We start from the raw sequence: 19,797 nt of genomic DNA, 5'->3' as shown, positions 1-19,797 counted from the left end.
AAAAGAAACCCACCCGACAACAAACTGTGGTTTTAATCGTCATGATACTAAGTCTTATGCGCTACATGCTGGCTGCTAGCTATGGGACCAAATCCAAAACTGCCCAGGAAGGCCTTACACTTGTAGGAATCAGTTCCAAAACCTTTAAGTGCATCTTGACCTGCAGCTAAGCTAAGGGACCAATTTCTCCACTGTTAAACAAGGCCTCTATATATGGGACCAAAACAACTGTGTATGGCCAGCTTCATAGCAGAGTATGCTGGTAAATAAAACTGCTGCGTATGATTACTGAAGCAACCACCTCAGACAGCCAGTCGAGCTCAATGTCACGATTAAACATGGGGATTTCCTGTTCGACTGCCTGTTAGATGCAAAACTTTAAGATGCTCTGTGAAACTACACTGATGAACAAAGAGGGGAGATGGTCGTGTCAGATTTAGTTCTGTGTAAATTTGTTTCAGTAAATGATTGTTATCACTACAGTATTGGTTATTTTTACGCCAGATTGATCAAGAGAGTATCAAAGTTCCTCAGCATTTTTGAATAAAGTCTTAATCAGGACTGACATTGCCATGTTTAAATGTCTTCAGAGGTATAAAGTCACATGAATACCTGCCGTTTCAATTTTTAGAGGAGAATATTTCTCTGTCAAATTGTAAATGCTCAATAAATCAAATGGCATAAACTACAAACTACAACAGGTTCGGGACAGTTTGTGAATTTCACTTGTTTTTTTTTCTGGCACACTATCACAGACATGGAGTGGAGGGTTTAGATGCAATGGTTAGAAGTGCACTTTACACATTTAATTTTTTTTTTTACAGCTAGTTAGGTATTAAAGTGGTGTTTCACTTTGTATGACATTTACATTTTGAATTTTATGCTTCTGTAGAAGTTTCAGCTTACAACTTCCTTATTTAGCGAATGCAAAGTCCTCAAGCCAAGCAGTTGCCTCCTGATCTGCTGTATGGAGGGTGACTAATCCTCCTTTTAGTCTTTGGCCAGGGCACTCTTCAGTGATGCGTTCCATCGTTTGTTCCTCTCCACAAGCACCCATTGGAGGCAATGGATCACTGTTCGCACCCTCGTCGCACCCTCTGTCAGTACCCAGGACTGCCTGAGGGAAGCCAGTGATCCTACCAGCAGACTAAATTCCAAGTAAAGATGCCTGAGAGCCAACTCAAGGAATCCTAGTCACAGCTACCAAGCCGAAATCAGTAACAACAAACAGCTCCAAGAGCACTAGGCGGTAGGACTCCCTGCCTTCTGAATACTACAACTTAATAAACCCCAAGGATCTGCTGTCGCCGCCGCTATTCACGCCTCATTGCCCAGTGCAATATCCAAATTTTTACAGAAGCATAATTATCCATTTAAAGACACAAAAATCAATATTAACCGCCCTCCTTTGCTGCACTTGCAGATTGGAGGTGTAAATATTGCTCATTGGCCATTTATGAACTTCTGCACCACAATGAACTCTCACACACACACACACAACCACAAAAAAAAATTGGGTCTGCCACTGGTGTAATGTCATGTTTTATTGGTTAAATTGCAGCATCAGGCTTCCAGTCAAGTCAATGGCAGGTCTCTAAGCTGAATATTGCAAAGATGTGTACAAGCTCTCCAGTACCCAGAATCCTGAAGTGCATGACTTGTGTTGGTGTCAATGTCTGACGTATCCTTTTGAGGTAGCATCCGATAATTACAGTAGCACTGAAGATTGAAGGACAAATCAATGAGTGCAAATCTCCCCTTTCTGTGTGTCACAGTATTTCCTTCTCATGTCATATCATGTCAGGATTCCTTTAAGACCCGAAGCTCCAGTTCATCTGTTGCAGGACAAAAGAAGGGGAGAGAAAGGAAAAAGTGGGTGGAGTGGGAAGAAAGAGGAAATACATCACCAAAAGTGAGTGTCATTCAGAAATGGTTTCACATGTCGGCTACTGATCTAAATACAGTAAAATGGGGGGGTGGGGGAAAGATAATTTTAGCTCTTGGGGAGGAACTACTCCACTGGGAGATTCATACTCTTCATCTTTCCCTTTTCTATTGTTTCTCCCCTCTTTCGCTTGACTTTCTCACTCTATTTTTGTTACTCGCTCACATTGTTGTGTGACAGGTGATACTTGACTTCCCATACTGTAATTCTCCCTCCCTCCAAAGTGATACCACGCAAACACATTTGCCAGCAATCAGGTGTCATGTATCACCTGTCGGGCGTAAAATCTTGAACTGAGTAAAATTTTACATGAGGGGGACATTGAAGCCTGTGTGTCCGTTCATTTGCACGCTGTTAAAGAGTGTCCGTCTGTATCAATAAGCTTCTGTGCATATGCAAGGCTGTATGTCAACTTTTGTTTTTGCCGGGTGGCAAATGTCACGTGAGAGAAATGTTGCCGCATAAACTAATGATGACTCAAAACGAGAAAGGCTGTGGTTTCACAATGTTCAGCCTCATTTTCTTGAGAATAACACATCATTTTTTCTATTATCTCAAAATAACCATCTTTGACCCTGTTCATACCCAGCATTGACATGTTTCTCAGGTGGTCATAGTGGGATGGGTACAAATATGAGTGTGAACGTTATCCAAGAGGGATTGAGAATCCAATCACCCAAACCACATTGAGAGGTGCTAAGAGATGCACGAAACTATGAATCAATAAAAATACAAAATTATTGACAATGAAGTTATGAGTCAAATCCCGATTATAACATCTGCATCAGTGGATACCCGGGGAACAACATTGACACCGGGTGTCAAATTTGTCTTGGGTGTGAAGAATCTGTTCCAAATAAACCTGAGGCTTCCTATCGAAACCGGAATATACTACTACTACTACTACTACTACTACTACTACTACTACTACTACTACTACTACTACTACTTTCGGCTGCTCCCATTCGGGGTCGCCACAGCGGATCATCCGTTTCCATCTCTTCCTGTCCTCTGCCTCTTCCTCTGTCACACCAGCCACCTGCATGTCCTCCCTCACCACATCCATAAACCTCCTCTTTGGCCACTCTCTTCTTCACCTCTCTTCCACACTCCCTGTTACTTTGGACAGGTGACCCCAATTATTTAAACTCATACACCTTCGTCACCTCTACTCCTTGCATCCTCACCATTCCACTGTCCTCCCTCTCATTCACAAATGTGTATTCCATCTTGCTCCTACTGACTTTCATTCCTCTTCTCTCCAGTGCATACCTCCACCTCTCCAGGCTCTCCTCAACCTGCACCCTACACTCGCTACAGATCACAATGTCATCCACAAACATCATAGTCCACGGAGGCTCCTGCCTGATCTCGTCCGTCAACCTGCCCATCACCGTTGCAAACAAGAAAGGGCTATATCATATATATGTCTGTGAATGTTCTCATTTGTATCTTTTCCCTTCATTTTTAAGCTGTTTCCCTTTGAGCTATTCTGTGGTCTTCATGTGAGTGTGCGCTGGAACTGGTGTCCTGCTGCCATTCTTGGCCACGTCTCTCTTGTAAAAGAGATTTGAATCTCAATGGCACTAACCTGGTTAAATAAAGGTAAACGAAATGAAATATCAGTTCTTATTGTTTCACACTATAATGGTCTTTTTAGACTGGGAACAATTGACATGCCTTAGGAATAGGCTCGGTTTATTCTTGTCGGGCTGCGGAACGCCCAGTACAACCGGCTGCTCACACCCTACTGAATCATTAGTTGGCTGCTTACTTATCCTCACGAAATCTGAATTTCATCCATGTGTGTGTGTGTGTGTGTGTGTGTGTGTGTGTGTGTGTGTGTGTGTGTGTGTGTGCTCGTTTTGAACGTTTAACACTGATGCAGGACGAGTCTGACGGCTCATGTGATCTTCATCACGTTCATCATCCATTATCTGAACAAGAAGGTGCGGCCAGTTAAAGCGACTTTGATTTGGTAACCATGTCCAATGCACGAGTACTTTCCAAACTCTTCCTAAAGTCTCCATACATGCGTGCCCAAATAAAGTGTCTAATGTCTAATCCAAATACACCCGCACCTCCACTCAGCAGGTTGACGGACAGACAGCAGTTTAAACAGGGAGTGTTTGTGTTTATGGGGCAGAGGGCCGACTTCACTTCTTGGCTGTCAAGTGCAGACTTACACCTGTTTCACAAATTCAATCCTTTAAGTAAATATTCGTCAGTAACTTTGGGTGTGTGCGCGCACACACTCACACACATACATACACGCTCACCGACACACTCTCTTTCTCTCCACTTACTCACTTACACACACACACACACACACACACACTATCATGCACTCTCTCACACATGTACACACTCACACATATACACACATACACACACACTCTCTCTCTGTCACACACACACACACACGCACTATCATGCACTCTCTCACACATGTACACACTCACACATATACACACATACACACACACTCTCTCTCTCTGTCACACACACACAGATGCACTATCATGCACTCTGTCACATATGCACACACACTCACTCTCACACACACACACACACACACACACACATGCACTATCATGCACTCTGTCACACATGTACACACACCTACACACACTCTCTCTCACAGACACACACACACTCACTCTCACACACACACACACACTCGCACTATCAGACTCACACACTCACACACATACATACACGCTCACCGACACACTCTTTCTCTCACTCACTCACTTACACACACACACACACACACACACACACACACACACACACACACACACACACACACACTATCATGCACTCTCTCACACACGTACACACTCACACATATACACACATACACACACTCTCTCTCACACACACACAGACGCACTATCATGCACTCTGTCACATATGCACACACACACACACATGCACTATCATGCACTCTATCACACATGCACACACACCTACACACACTCTCTCTCTCTCACACACGCACACACATACGCACACTCTCTCTCTCACACACACACGTACACACTCACACATACTCACACACTCTCTCTCCCTCTCTCACACGCACACTATCATAGACTCACTCACGTACTCACACTCTCAAAACAAATAAATCTCTTCTTTCAACAAACCAGACCGGAAGTTCTTGTGCAAGTACTTGCACGTCAGAAGTCCAACGACGCCTTCTTACGCACCCGGGCTATTTAATTTCAGTGAGAGGCACCACCTCATGTCGCCCGGCGACTGCCGGGATAGGCTCCCGCGACCCCGAGAGCAGGATAAGCGGTTTGGATAATGGACGGGTTTACAAATGATGTAAGGGATGTGATTTGATCGTTCAGGATTTGATTGGATCGTGCAAAACATTTTACGATGAGATTAGTTGGAATGAAACTCACCCGCCCACCTGCCCTGACTCAGTGACGCAATCACAAACACTTGGGTTTTTTTAGAAGTTGAGGCGATCAGATTTGGATATAAAAACTCACTTCATTTCGTGTGGTCTTTCAGTATTGTTGTGTGGGCACGTGACGAAATGTGAACAACAACTTAAAATACAGCTTCCATAATATATTGACAATAGCTCAAGAGAAGAGTGCTGAACTTTAACTCCTGCGGATTTAACAACAATGAAAGACCGAAACGAAACGAACGAGCCAAGATAATCCTGTCATTTTTGCATAGTAGGCCTCTATTTTACTTAAAACTCACAAATTGCAACAACATAGTAGTTGCGCTGTGCAGCCCAGGTGTGAACGTGTATATTGTTGTATTGCTGGCTTGTGAAATTACTGCAGTTACACATTAGCTAGCTAGCATACCGTAGCCAAAACGAACCTACGTGTGTATGAACACATGCGTGTCTGTGTGTCTGTGTGTGTGTAGGTCCGTATGTGTGCTTGCTGTGTATTTCCACCTGTGGGCTCAGAGCGGTGTGGCACATCTCAGGGAGCTGCGAACACTGGTCTTGCCCTGGAGAGGGATCAGAGTCTGGACCTGCAGGCAGTACTCGGTCCCTGAGCTCAGCTTATTTATAACCAGCTGCTGGGAACAAATCTCAAACAGGTCCTGCAGAGGAAGAGATCCAGAGAAACGGGAGGGACCCGATAAGAGAGGAAGGAAGGATAGGAAGCCGGGCGTGACCTCATGGTTTTACTGTCGGCGGTATTTTGCCGTGTTATTTCCCCACATCAGCAGGGTTGTGCAGAACTGCAAAGCAAAGTGCTGTGTGTACAACTGTATGTGGCGGTGTGTGATGGAGAGTTTGGCCTCAAATGACAAGTTTGGAGCAAACGATTACATTTGACACAAGAGACTTGTGTTAGTTCGTTAGTTGTGTTGTTGTCTCACTTTATTCCCCCTTCTTTTTCCTTTATGACGATTATTATGATTATCGATTTTGTCTAACAAATTACATTTGACAGTTAAACACATCTGTACCTTATATATTTGTGAGGTGTGATATGGGTGACGTGTTTATAGACAAGACTGGAGGTTGGTTTACAATACAGTGTGTGTGTGTGTGTGTGTGTGTGTGTGTGTGTGTGTGTGTGTGTGTGTATGCGTGTGTATGCGTGTGTATGCGTGTGTGTGTGTGTGCAGATACCGTCATGTGTTAAGCACAAAAAGTGAGTCAGTACCTCCTCTCCCGTGGCATGGATAAGGTAGATCTTGTACCAGAGCTTTTTCTGCATCTTCTTGAGCGAGTGGGGAGGCTTCACATCCACAACAATCCCTTTCTCCACAACATGTGGCCTCAATCGAGGCGGGCTGATTTTGGCTACAGAACAATATATGTTGTAAGACAAAAGCAATTTCACAAAAGGCTGATAACACAATGATGAGCAGATAAAGAGGCGGGTTTGTTTTTTTTACCAGTTTGTGCAAGTGAGATTTTCTTTTACGAAAATGGCAAGGCACCTCGGCTCAAAACAAACACCAGAAGTAAGAAACGAATGACAACAAAACCACAAGCTAGGAAGGTGCATGCGGACAACTAACATGAGCACAAATTGTCGATTGTTAATCATCAAACGCTACTTGCTGTGTGCACAGTGATGGTTGTTGTTGATCTTACTGGAGATTATCAGGGGACAGATTGTAATTGTCATGGGGGGGGGGTGCAGGTATTGAAGACCCAAATGCAGATGCGGTAACAGTTGCAACAAAAGGTCTAATGGTAGGAGACACGAGGGTGTCAAGATCATGCAAGGACACATGGCGGTACGCCCTGACAGCCAACAAACTAGACAGCCGAACTTAAATACACAGAAACATAACTGAAAAATCAACAACAGCTTTGGGGCAAATGGGGTACCAAGGAAAACAAAACTGGACAAGACTCAGGGCTGGAGTGGCTGGAACCCGGAGCGGCCATGGCATCCGTCCGTCTGCCCATTATCCAAACTGCTTATCCTGCTCTCAGGGTCACAGGGATGCTGGAGCCTATCCCAGCAGTCATTGGGAGGCAGGCACGGCGACACCCTGGACAGGCCATCACAGGGCCCAAACACACACACATACACACCTAGGGACAATTTAGTATGGCCGATTCACCTGACCTACATATCTTCGGACTGCGGGAGGAAACCGGAGCCCCCGGAGGAAACCCACACAGACACGGGGAGAACATGCAAACTCCACACAGAGGACGACCCTCAAGGTTGGACTGCCCCGGGGCTCGAACCCAGGACCTTCTTGTTGTGAGGCGACCGCGCTAACCACTATGCCACCGTGCCACCCTCAATGGCCGCTTGAGGGCCATTGAGGGTGGCCATGACACTGATATTCAAATAATACAGCAAAGGGCTCTGCTCATCCGAGCATGAGTTAAGGTCGAGTGAATCAGCTGGTAAAGGTGCTCCATGAGTTTTCAGGTGACCGCTACTGAGATGTTGTCCATCAATTCCACCATATCTCTGCCGGGTGATCTGTCATTTATCAGATCACGAAACATGAATTTCACACCGACTGCAGTTTTGAATAATCTACCAGGATGGTCAGTGCTTTTCTTAGTGTAGAAACCTGTCGTCCTATGTGTCCTGCTGCACCAATTTGGGGTAGTGAGTAAGGACAGCATACAGATGGAAAAGGAGAGGAGGAAGGAGGGGACACAGTTGTAATGTGATTGAAAGCTGAAAACACAAGTCTTGGTGGCTCAACCAGACACAGTATTTGTGTGTGGCGCACGGACTCGGGCCTAATTGCAGTGTACCAGCCGGGTTTCAATACAGCACAGGACCAGTGCTGCTGTATTATCACCCCTTCTTCCTTTACCCCACATTTCCCCTTCCTTTCTTGAGTAAAGGCTAAAAATGCCAAAGAGATTATTCAAAACAAAACAAAAAAGTTGAAAACTCACTTTCTGAGCGTGGACTGAATCTGCGGGACATGGCCCAGGCTGATTTGCTAGCAGCAAGTAAGGAAGAGGCATGGACCCTGGAATAGTACCATTCTCTGGCATCAGAGGTCTCAACACTAAGGTCACAGTAGGTAGTCCCAATCCCCTGACAGCCCTCCACATCCTGCCACTGCGCCTCGCCATAACTGAAAAAACATGCACAAATAGGAATGCAGATATGTGTGTGCATTCTCTCTCTCTCTCTCTCTCTCTCTCTCTCTCTCTCTCTCTCTCTCTCTCTCACACACACACACACACACACACACACACACACACACATACAGGAGCATGTGATGTTACTAAGGCTGTTATAATGGGTAATGAAGACCTCATCTTTGGTGACTGATATCTGTGCTGCAGTATTTGTACAACTACATTTGATGGTACTTAATCTATCCAGTGGTGCTACTGCTTCAACGTAGCTACTATTGTCATCATCATAGAGGTTATTATCTAAAGCTGCCAGTAATCTTTGTCTCATACAACATCCATATGTAAAATACTTGGGATAAGGCAGCAGAAAAGGCCGGACTTCATCTCTGTTCCAGCGCTTAAGTTGTTGACTGTTAAGCGACAGAGGGCTTTGTGTGTGCATCTGTGTATACTCACATTTTCCACTGCACGTAGTACTGCAGGGAGGTGTCGTTGGATGATGGAGTCCAGCGCAAAACGTTTTTGTAGTCCACAGAGTCAAACTTCACCATGGCAGGAGGAACAAGGAATGCTGAAACTGACAAATTTGACTAGTAGTTGGTCGGTAGATTCATAGATAAGAGCATCAGCTTAACATCCAAACTGTAACCGAGGGATGATTGTTTAATGGTGTTTGTGCCCTTTATTTCATTCGAGAATTAAATCTGTCAAATCTCCATTTGGTGGCTTTTCGGTTCATCTTTTCTATTCTATTCTTTAACGTAAACATGTCATTGTGTAGCATCAGACACCTTAACACCAACATGTCAGACACGAACACACCACAGCAAAATCCCGCAATGTAAATACACAAAATTTCACCTTGTGCTGCAAAACAAACCAAGAGATTCCCCAGCAGTGTGGCCCCAAGCAGCTGAGAGGTCATGGTATTAATGCGGTTGATAAGACCTTGATAGAGAGACAGTCAGACCACAGTCCAGAGTGCCACACTGGACTGACGACGGTAAACTACCCCCTTTTATAACCAGGTCAAAGTTCCTCTTCTTTATTCCATGATGCATATACCTTTTATGGTAACTATTTGAAGAGGCCCTGGTAATATCCCTGAAACAGTAACTTTACGTTGACAATAATAGATTTTGCATAGTCACAGTGAGGTTTTCTTGTTACCACAATACAGGGGCTTTCATTTATTAATGGTTGTGATGTTGCAAGTACGAGTTAAAGAGCAAGCTAGAAAATGTCTCACATGTAGAGCCTAAGGCTACGCTGTCAACCGCTAGGATTTTATTTGTTATCAAAATAGAATTACATAGATTTTCCATGAATACATCATTCTATTCAAAATGTCTTACTGGCGATTGAACTGTGTCATTGGCAATTGGATTGGGGCTGTCCGGGGCTCAGGGTTGCCACCCGTCCCTTATAATATGGGATCGTCCTGTATTGGAAAATAAAATGCTGCATCCCTTTACTGAATCAATATGGCATGCGATTTGTCCCGTATTTTCGTATACGTCGTTTCATATATACAGTGCATCCGGAAAGTATTCACACCCCTTCACTTTCCCCACATTTTGTTATGTTACAGCCTTATTCCAAAATGGATTAAATTCCTTTTTTCCCCTCATCAATCTACACACAATACCCCATAATGACAAAGGGAAAAAGGTTTTGTAGAAATTTTTGCAAATTTATTCAAAATAAAAACTGAAATATTGCATGTACATAAGTATTCACACCCTTTGCTATGACACTCAAAATTGAGCTCAGGTTCATCCTGTTTCCACTGATATACCTTGAGATGTTTCTACATCTTGATTGGAGTCCACCTGTAGTAGATTCAATTGATTTGACATGATTTGGAAAGGCACACACCTGTCTATATAAGGTCCCACTGTCGACAGTGCATGTCAGAGCAGAAACCAAGCCATGAAGTCAAAGGAATTGTCTGTGGACCTCCGAGACAGGATTGTATCGAGGCACAGATCTGGGGAAGGATACAAAAACATTTTTACAACTTTGAAGGTCCCGAAGAACACAGTGGTCTCCATCAAGTTTGGATCCACCAGGACTCTTCCTAGAGCTGGCCGCCCAGCCAAACTGAGCAAGAAGGGCTTTGGTCAGGGAGGTGACCAAGAACCTGATGGTCACTCTGACAGAGCTCCAGCGTTCCTCTGTGGAGATGGGAGAACCTTCCAGAAGGACAACCATCTCTGCAGCGTTCCACCAATCAGGCCTTTATGGTAGAGTGGCCAGACGGAAGCCTCTGCTCAGTAAAAGGCACATGACAGCCCGCTTAGAGTTTTCCAGAAAGCATCTAAAGGACTCTCGGACCATGAGAAACAAGATTCTCTGGTCTGATGAAACCAAGATGTAACTCTTTGGCCTGAATGCCAAACGTCACGTCTGGAGGACACCAGGCACCTCTCATCACCTTGCTAATACCATCCCTACAGTGAAGCATGGTGGTGGCAGCATCATGCTGTGGGGATGTTTTTCAGTGGCAGGAACTGGGAGACTAGTCAGGATCGAGGGAAAGATGAATGGAGCAAAGTACAGAGAGATCCTTGATGAAAACCTGCTCCAGAGCGCTCAGGACCTCAGACTGGGGCGAAGGTTTACCTTTCAACACGACAACGACCCTAAGCACACAGCCAAGACAACGAAGGAGTGGCTTCGGGACAAGTCTGTGAATGTCCTTGAGTGGCCCCGCCAGAGCCCAGACTTGAACCCCACTGAACATCTCTGGAAAGACCTGAAAATAGCCGTGCAGCGACGCTCCCCGTCTAACCTTACAGAGCTCGAGAGGATCTGCAGAGAAGAATGGGAGGAATACCCCAAATATAGGTGTGCCAAGCTTGTAGCTTCATACCCAAGAAGACTTGAGGCTGTAATCGCTGCCAAGGTGCCTCAACCAAGTACTGAGTAAAGGGTGTGAATACTTATGTACATGCAATATTTCAGTTTTTTATTTTTAATAAATTTGCAAAAAATTCTACAAAACCTTTTTTGCTTTGTCATTATGGGGTATTGTATGGAGATTGATGAGGGGGAAAAATAATTTAATCCATTTTGGAATAAGACTGTAACATAACAAAATATGGGGAAAGTGAAGGGGTGTGAATACTTTCCGGTTGCACTGTAGGTCTTCAGAGTGCTGAGACTAACATAACATCAAGTAAAATCAAACCAGTTACACAAGCAGAGTGGAGAAGTTTAAGTTCAGTGGTGAGCTACAGACCGACTAGCTCTGCATACTGTGTGAGATGCACGTCAGCATCATGCCATCATCATTGCCATTGTGCGTAACTCAGTGGTTGCCTTGTAAAGTTAAATCTAGCACCCTCTGTCACTTTTTTAAAAATTATTATTTTAATGATGTCTGCAAGTCCGCCTGTGAAACGTAAGAGGCTCCCAAGATATAGGGCTGAATGGGAGATGGAATACCAGTGGTTCAGCCCTGTCCCTGGCAATTAACACAGGACAAACTGTACAGTTTGCCGTCAAGCTTTTTAGGTCCTCCATGGATGTGCTACCCATGTCCAAGCGGCTCTAAATCAGACTACAAAGAGTGGAATCAGTCACATCCTTATACCTCAGATTTCCCCCGAGGCGGACATCTATGTTGTTTAATTAATTGTATATTGCTAACTGTAGCTTATATTATAGCCTACATTAGCCCATAGTATTGTACAGTAAATAGGTATCTAGGCAATCATCAGTGCAAATTGATCAACCAGATATTCCATCAATTCTCTTAGATGTTGGGCTGAAGGTTAAGATGGTTATTTATTTCATAATTCAAAAATATGATACATTATATAAATATGACAATGTACAATTTAAAACATCTAAATAAATAACACCATCAATCTATCTTGTATCATCCATGAACATGACACACGTTTAAAAAAATTTTTTTTTCTAACTTAGGACATAAAGGATCAAACTATCCTTTTGTATTTATAGCCTAATCCATACACATTTTCATTATTATTAATGACTCCTCCCCTACAGGTAACAGGTTTGGAGTTGACACATGTATGTATATCACACTGTTAAGCACAACCTTAACTGTAACAGTGCTGGTTGTGCACAGAAGCTGAATCAGAAAATCTTGCAAGACTCAAAAATTGCCAAGAAAATGTCTTGTGGGAGAACAAAATCAGAGGCATTAGCAGTATATGAGATGGCATTAGCATTATATGAGATGGCTGTTATAGATGTTTTTTATGCAACAGAATTTTTTTTCTTTTGCTTAAAAATTGAAGTTGGAAAAGCGCCGTGTGTGATTAATATCTAATGTGTTTGTGTGTTAATTTAAGTGACTCATGATAAAGGCAAGACAAATGACTACTAATGTTTTACATGATATATTTATTTATTTCCAATACATTTAAGTTTGATAATTTAAGATTATGTTTATTGATTAATAGACATTTCTCATAAATACTTACTTGTCATATTTGATTTTACCTGTTTAATTAAAGCCAGAACATTCTACACATCTGCATGTGTCAAACTTCCATTTGTTTGCTCCGGTGCCAATTTCCTTTTGAGACAGGTAACACATCATAGTTTTTGTGGGTTTTAAGAGTAGGACGGTGTTGCGCAAAGCAGCAAGAGAGAAGCTGTGGCCCTTAGTGAAGAAAGCAAAGGAAGAGGGGAAGAAAGCTTCTTTCTGCGGCCCTTTTGTCTTCATAAATGGAAAAATTATTGACTGTTCAGAGGTAACATAAATACTCAAAGTAAAAACTCAGTCTAGCTGAGTATTGCAAGCTCATCAGTGCTTATTGAAGCTACACTCACCGGCCACTTTATTAGGCACACCTGTCCAACTGCTCGTTAACGCAAATTTCTAATCAGCCAACCACATGGCAGCAACTCAATGCATTTAGGCATGTAGACATGGTCAAGACGATCTGCTGCAGTTCAAACCGAGCATCAGAATGGGGAAGAAAGGTGATTTAAGTGACTTTGAACGTGGCATGGTTGTTGGTGCCAGACGGGCTGGTCTGAGTATTTCAGAAACTGCTGATCTACTGGGATTTTCACACACAACCATCTCTAGGGTTTACAGAGAATGGTCCGAAAAAGAGAAAATATCCAGTGAGCGGCAGTTCTGTGGGCGAAAATGCCTTGTTGATGCCAGAGGTCAGAGGAGAATGGCCAGACTGGTTCGAGCTGATAGAAAGGCAACAGTAAATCAAATAACCACTCATTACAACCGAGGTATGCAGAAGAGCATCTCTGAACGCACAACACGTCGAACCTTGAGGCAGATGGGCTACAGCAGCAGAAGACCACACCGGGTGCCACCCCTGTCAGCTAAGAACAGGAAACTGAGGCTACAATTCACACAGGCTCACCAAAATTGGACAATAGAAGATTGGAAAAACGTTGCCTGGTCTGATGAGTCTCGATTTCTGCTGCAACATTCGGATGGTAGGGTCAGAATTTGGCGTCAACAACATGAAAGCATGGAGCCATCCTGCCTTGTATCAACGGTTCAGGCTGGTGGTGGTGGTGTAATGGTGTGAGGGGTATTTTCTTGGCACACTTTGGGCCCCTTAGTACCAATTGAGCATCGGGTCAACGCCACAGCCTACCTGAGTATTGTTGCTGACCATGTCCATCCCTTTATGACCACAGTGTTCCCATCTTCTGATGGCTACTTCCAGCAGGATAACGCGCCATGTCATAAAGCTCGAATCATCTCAGACTGGTTTCTTGAACATGACAATGAGTTCACTGTACTCAAATGGCCTCCACAGTCACCAGATCTCAATCCAATAGAGCACCTTTGGGATGTGGTGGACCGGGAGATTCGCATCATGGATGTTCAGCCGACAAATCTGCAGCAACTGCGTGATGCTATCATGTCAATATGGACCAAACTCTCTGAGGAATGTTTCCAGTACCTTGTTGAATCTATGCCACGAAGGATTAAGGCAGTTCTGAAGGCAAAAGGGGGTCCAACCCGGTACTAGCAAGGTGTACCTAATAATAAAGTGGCCAGTGAGTGTATATGTGCTTGGTTTTTTGAGCACACTGTCCTAGAATAGTTCAAATTGCACCTTATGGGCATGGTTAAATAAGAAACTACATAATTTTATTTAGAAACGTTCTATTATCCTTTTCCCTTACCTTCAGTGTGGAACTGTATGAGCCTATTCAAGGGAATATATTCACAGGCATGGAAAAGTGAAAAAAGACTAGCTCAAGGACTATATTTATGGGTAAAATGTTACATTACTCCTCTACCTATTACCACATCTTTTCATTTGACCTGTTACATGGTAGAAAAAAAATAATCCAATTTAACCCTTATTTCATTTACGCTGTCACTTAATCTGATGGTCATATTCTGTTTGCTGCCCAAGTCAATTCAACTGAAGTAAGCTTTTTTTTTTTTACTTTAATTCTCCAGTAGTAGCCAACGTTTTAGCCTTTTTTTGGGGGGGGCATGCTGAAACCTTGTTCCTCTTATATAATAGCTTCTGCCTAAACTAACACTTGATTTGCCTTTATTTTAAATCCACAATAGTTTAAATACAGAATCACCTTTACTGTTTTATTGTGTTAAGCCAGTTCAAACAGTTGTTAATCACCACCTCATTCCTGGTGCACTTCCTTCAGCACATTCCAAGGTTTCTTAGTGTAGAATCAGTTACAAGTAAACCCCTTTTCTTAATTTTTTTTCTCTTTTGTTCTATTGATTTTACGTTTAATTCTGTAACCGGTTATTTTCTTGCCCGGTGCGGGATTCGATACGCGGTGTACTGCACCACAGGGCGACATCACTAACCGCTCGGCTAAAGGCTCAGACCCGTTAGCTAGGGACTAACGTGTATTACTAGTAGTTTACAATTCTCTTAATGTCTTGTCTTTAAATGTCAGTGGTATTAGGGATATTACCAACAGGAAAGCGATCTTTTTGTTATGTAAAAGAACTGAGGCTGATTTAATTTTACTTCGGGAAACACATTCTTGTGAATCAGATACAAAATTCTGGAAAACACAATGGGGTAACTTGGCTCATTTCAGCCATGGAACTAATCGTTCAGCTGGGGTCTTAATTTGTTCTACATACATTTAAAGGGGATGTTCTTGAGACAGTGCCCTCTTGTGATGGTAGATGAATTACTCTAATAGTTAAGCAAGACAATATATGGGTTTAACTCCCAAGTAAGGAACTACACAAAAAGTATCAAGGCTCATATATAATTCCTTGCGGTGACTTTAATGAATGTCCTGATGATACGAAAGATATATACCCTCCTAGACTAAATCAAACTTCACAGAACAATAACCTTGTCTCGTTGCTCTGCTCCAACCTCTCCTTGACTGATGCACGGTGTTTTTTTAACCCTAGTACAAAAGAATTCACCTGGTGTAATAGAAGACTAACTTTAAAATCAAGAATTGAACTATTTCTAATCTCCTCCTCTACCCTTCAATTTGTGAAAGAATTCAATCATTTGTATGCCACATTATCAGACCATAAGCAAATAATCTTGATGTTATGTGCTAAGGAGTAGACCTCCAGTATGCGAGGATATTGGAAATTCAACAATTCTCTTTTAAAAGATGTTTCATTCAACAACACTATTAAAAAACTTGCAGAGGAAATCCTCAATGATGGCTTAAATAATAGATATACGAAAAATGGGAATTCTTTAAATATTAAGTCAGATATATAGTTATTAAAAGAACTAAAAGAAAAAAGTATACTTGATGCACAAACTTGACCTTCTATCGACAAAAGAAAATATTACTTTAGAAGAAGAACTTGATTCAAAGGACGTCCAGCTACAGCTGGATCAAATTTATCCGGACATGGCAAAAGCAGCATTTATCAGCTCTAGAGCCAAATGGCTAGAGGAGGGGGAAGGGAACACAAATTATTTTTTTGCTCTTGAAAAAATAAATTTTAAAAGCAAGTCATTACCTGCCTTCAATATTGAAGGAGTTCCTTCTAAAGATCCAAAGGTAATTTCTAATTTTGTCACTGAGTTTTATGGAAAACTATATAAATACAACTTTAATGCTAGACACTGTGTGAGTTTCCTGGGAAAAAAAATCATACCAATATTCCCTCAATTGATGAAGAATGTAAAGCTATTTGCGATTTTGACCTATCAGCTAGTGAAATTAAAAATCTGTTATTTTCATTGAAAAAAGGAAAGTCTCTAGAAATCGACGGTTTATCCGTCGAATGTTATACTCACTTTTGGGAACTTATTCGAAACCCGCTGTTATGTATGTACCAAGAACGCATCAGTCAGGGAGAGATGTTAGCTACAATGAAGCAAGGCATTATATCTCTTATCCCTAAACCCGATAAAGACCCCTTATCAATAAAAAAAATGGCGTCCCGTCACTCTTTTAACAATTGATTATACGATTTTGGCATTAGTGTATGCAAACAGATTAAGGAGAGGGCTAGGCTCTATTATAGCCGAAACTCAAACAGGATTTATGAAAAACCGGCATATTAGCTGTAACATAAGACTCATATAGATTTGTTGGATTATGCAGATGCAGTAAATTCTAAAGCACTTAGTTTGTTCTTAGACTTCTAGAAGGCCTTTGACACAATTGAACACAAATTCTTTTACAGTCCCTCAAGGCATTTGGTTTTGGAAATAACTTCATTGACATTGTCAGTATGTTTTACAAAGACATAATAGTTCTGTTATATTTAACTTTAATACCTCTAAAAGAGTCCAGATTAACAGAGGGGTCTGGAAAGGTTGCCCTGTTTCTCCTTTCTTATTTATTTTAGTCACTGAATTATTATCAAATAATATCGTGAATGATAGAAGTTTGGAAAGAATTTCAATTTTTGGTTGTTAAAAATCTCCCAACTGGCAGATGACAGTACTTTATTTTCGAAGGACAAGAACCACTTGAGTAATTCTATTCATTTAGTTAACCAATTTTCCAATGCCTCAGGTCTACGACTAAATGTGTCCAAATGTGAAATTTTGTCTCTGCATGATTGTAACGATTCTGTAATTGGAAACATCCCAGTAAAAGATCCCGTTAAGTATTTGGGAATGTATATAACTAAAAATCTTATAGCTAGACAACATCTAAATTTCTCAAACGGATTAAAAAAGACAAAGTCTGTCTTTAATATTTGGTTTCAAGGGGATTTATCTATTTTAGGTAGAGTTCTCCTCTCCAAAGCAGAGGGCTTGTCTCGCTTTGTGTAATCATCTTTATCTTTATTTGTAAACGATTCTACAGCCACAGAAGCAAATAGAACTTTCGTAAATTTCATTTTAAAGAACACATCACATAAGCTTAAAAAATGTTTACTCTCCAATAATAATGCAGAAGGAGGTCTTGGAAGTTCTAGATTACATTGATACTGTTAATACTTTTAAAGTTAACTGGTTAAAAAGTGTCTTAAAAGTCCCGATTCAATTTGGTATTTCATCCCAAATCATATCTTTAAGAAAATTGGAGGTCTTTTCTTTTGATTTGTAATAATTTGCCAAACAGATTGCTAATTAAATTGTCAAAATTCCATTAGCAAGCCCTTCTAGCCTGGAAGCCGTCTTATGTCCACAATTTCTCACCCCACAAAACGTTTCTCTGTAGTAACTGAAACATTACTTATCATAAACATCCTTCGTCTTTCCTAAATGGTTCCAAAGAGATATTAATCATATTTTTGATGAATTTGACAAAATCTTGTCATATAAACGCTTTATGTCTGTACACAGTTTTCCTATTCCCTTCAGAGAATTTATTTCCTTAACTTGTGCTATTCCAAAAGAGTTCATTCAACTTGTGGAAAAACCACTTCAGCTATAATGAAAATAAGATAACACAACCTTTATTGATGTTGGATGGAATTGAACTAACAGATAGAAAGTGTAAATAAGCATATTCACCAAACTTTTCAAAGAAAGAACCAAACTGTACCAAGAGGCACATTTTTTTTCTGGAGGTCTAAAATTGAGGACATAAAGTGGAGAAGGGCTTGGCTTTTACCTTACTGTATTTCTAACAAGGCCAAGGAAATACATTTCAAAATCTTACATAAACTATACCTGCTGTTTTGTTGCCAAGTTTTCAGACATTGATACCTCTTGTACCTTTTGTAAACATAATACAGAAACCATCTTACACTTATTCTTTGATTGTGAAATATCCCATACATTTTGGACCGATCTACAGTCTCATTTTTTGAAGCTGCTAAATCTGTCTACTCTAACATTAGAGATATTATCTGTTGATATGATAATCCAAGAGATGGTGCTCTTGAATATCTGATTAATTTTGTTATTTAACATGCAACATTTTTATTCACAAACAGAAATTCTCTAAATCACTACCTAAGATGGCTCCTTTTCTCCAAGAACTGAAGTATTTACTTAAATCTCTCAGCCTTGTAAAAAACAAAAGAATAGGTATTGTAACGTGCATGGAAAAGAAGACACGCTGGCCGCTCGCTGATGGGTCTAAACCTTTAGTCTAGCGGTTAGCGATGCCTCCTACGGTGCGGGCGATACGGGTTCGCGTCCCGGCCGCGGCAGTTCCTGTGGTTGCGTTGTCCCCCGAATTCGCTACAGTACTAAGCTGCTGAATTACTATGAAACCCTTTTCCCTGAAACCTCTGTCTGATTGTAATTGACTTGTACATATATGTACTCCGGTTTTGTTTTGTTGTTTGTCTATTCTTTGTTTTTATTATATTATTATAATTTATCTCTGTAACTGTCTTTTAATACCCTTATTATATTCTTTTGACGCAGTTGTATAATTATATTGATCCTGACATGTGCTAATACTACTATATACTTATAAAAAATAGGATGGTGTCGCGCGTTACACGCATGCACATGATAGACAGAGAGCTGTCAGGCAGGAGTGAGTATACCACACAGTTCGTCTGATTCCCACTAAACAATGTCTCCTCTATCAACTGATATTTTAGCAAACTGCTGTAAACCTAACTACAAACAAGCGACCATGGTCGTTCATTATCATCAAGTTTTTTAGTTTTAAATCAAGGCGAACTCATCTTATCCTCAGACAGCCAAATAGCTTATATTAGCTCGCTAGCTATTGCAGTAATATCAGCACACTGGCTAAGTTACTTTTCTACTCTATGCAGCCAGGACCATTTTGCCAGGCTTAATTTTATGACTAAATTGATATTAACCATCACATTAATCAAGTTAGGCTGGGGGCCAGTATGTGGCGCCCCAGTCAGGCAAAATAGAAAATTATTTTTTCCTCTTTTTTCTTTGTGGTT

The 19,797-nt window shown here is 41.5% G+C and overlaps 1 protein-coding gene across 1 annotated transcript; it reads right to left on the bottom strand.

The window, feature by feature from the left end:
• Positions 1 to 1,536: 1,536 nt before the first annotated feature.
• On the bottom strand, positions 1,537 to 9,501 carry il22ra2 (interleukin 22 receptor, alpha 2). The gene is made up of 6 exons (XM_056292353.1): positions 9,381 to 9,501; positions 8,976 to 9,096; positions 8,328 to 8,512; positions 6,607 to 6,746; positions 5,883 to 6,034; positions 1,537 to 1,835 (listed from the first exon to the last, which is right to left on the bottom strand). The coding sequence occupies exons 1-5, from the start codon at positions 9,442 to 9,444 to the stop codon at positions 5,891 to 5,893; spliced, it is 654 nt and encodes a 217-aa protein (XP_056148328.1). The 5' UTR covers positions 9,445 to 9,501; the 3' UTR covers positions 1,537 to 1,835; positions 5,883 to 5,890.
• Between the last annotated feature and the right edge of the window lie 10,296 nt (positions 9,502 to 19,797).

The sequence above is a fragment of the Lampris incognitus genome, chromosome 13, assembly GCF_029633865.1.
Source record: "Lampris incognitus isolate fLamInc1 chromosome 13, fLamInc1.hap2, whole genome shotgun sequence".
Classification (NCBI taxonomy): domain Eukaryota; kingdom Metazoa; phylum Chordata; class Actinopteri; order Lampriformes; family Lampridae; genus Lampris; species Lampris incognitus.
The sequence above is the reverse complement of the archived record's forward strand: the minus strand, read 5'-3'. Positions and strand labels throughout refer to the sequence as shown.

Coding starts and splice junctions, on each gene's coding strand:
- il22ra2 (XM_056292353.1), bottom strand. CDS start 9,444: ATGACCTCTCAGCTGCTTGGGGCCACACTGCTGGGGAATCTCTTGGTT. Junction 6,747..8,327: donor ATTCAGTCCACGCTCAGAAA/GTGAGTTTTCAA, acceptor ATTGTTCTGTAG/CCAAAATCAGCCCGCCTCGA. Junction 6,035..6,606: donor TCCATGCCACGGGAGAGGAG/GTACTGACTCAC, acceptor CTTCCTCTGCAG/GACCTGTTTGAGATTTGTTC.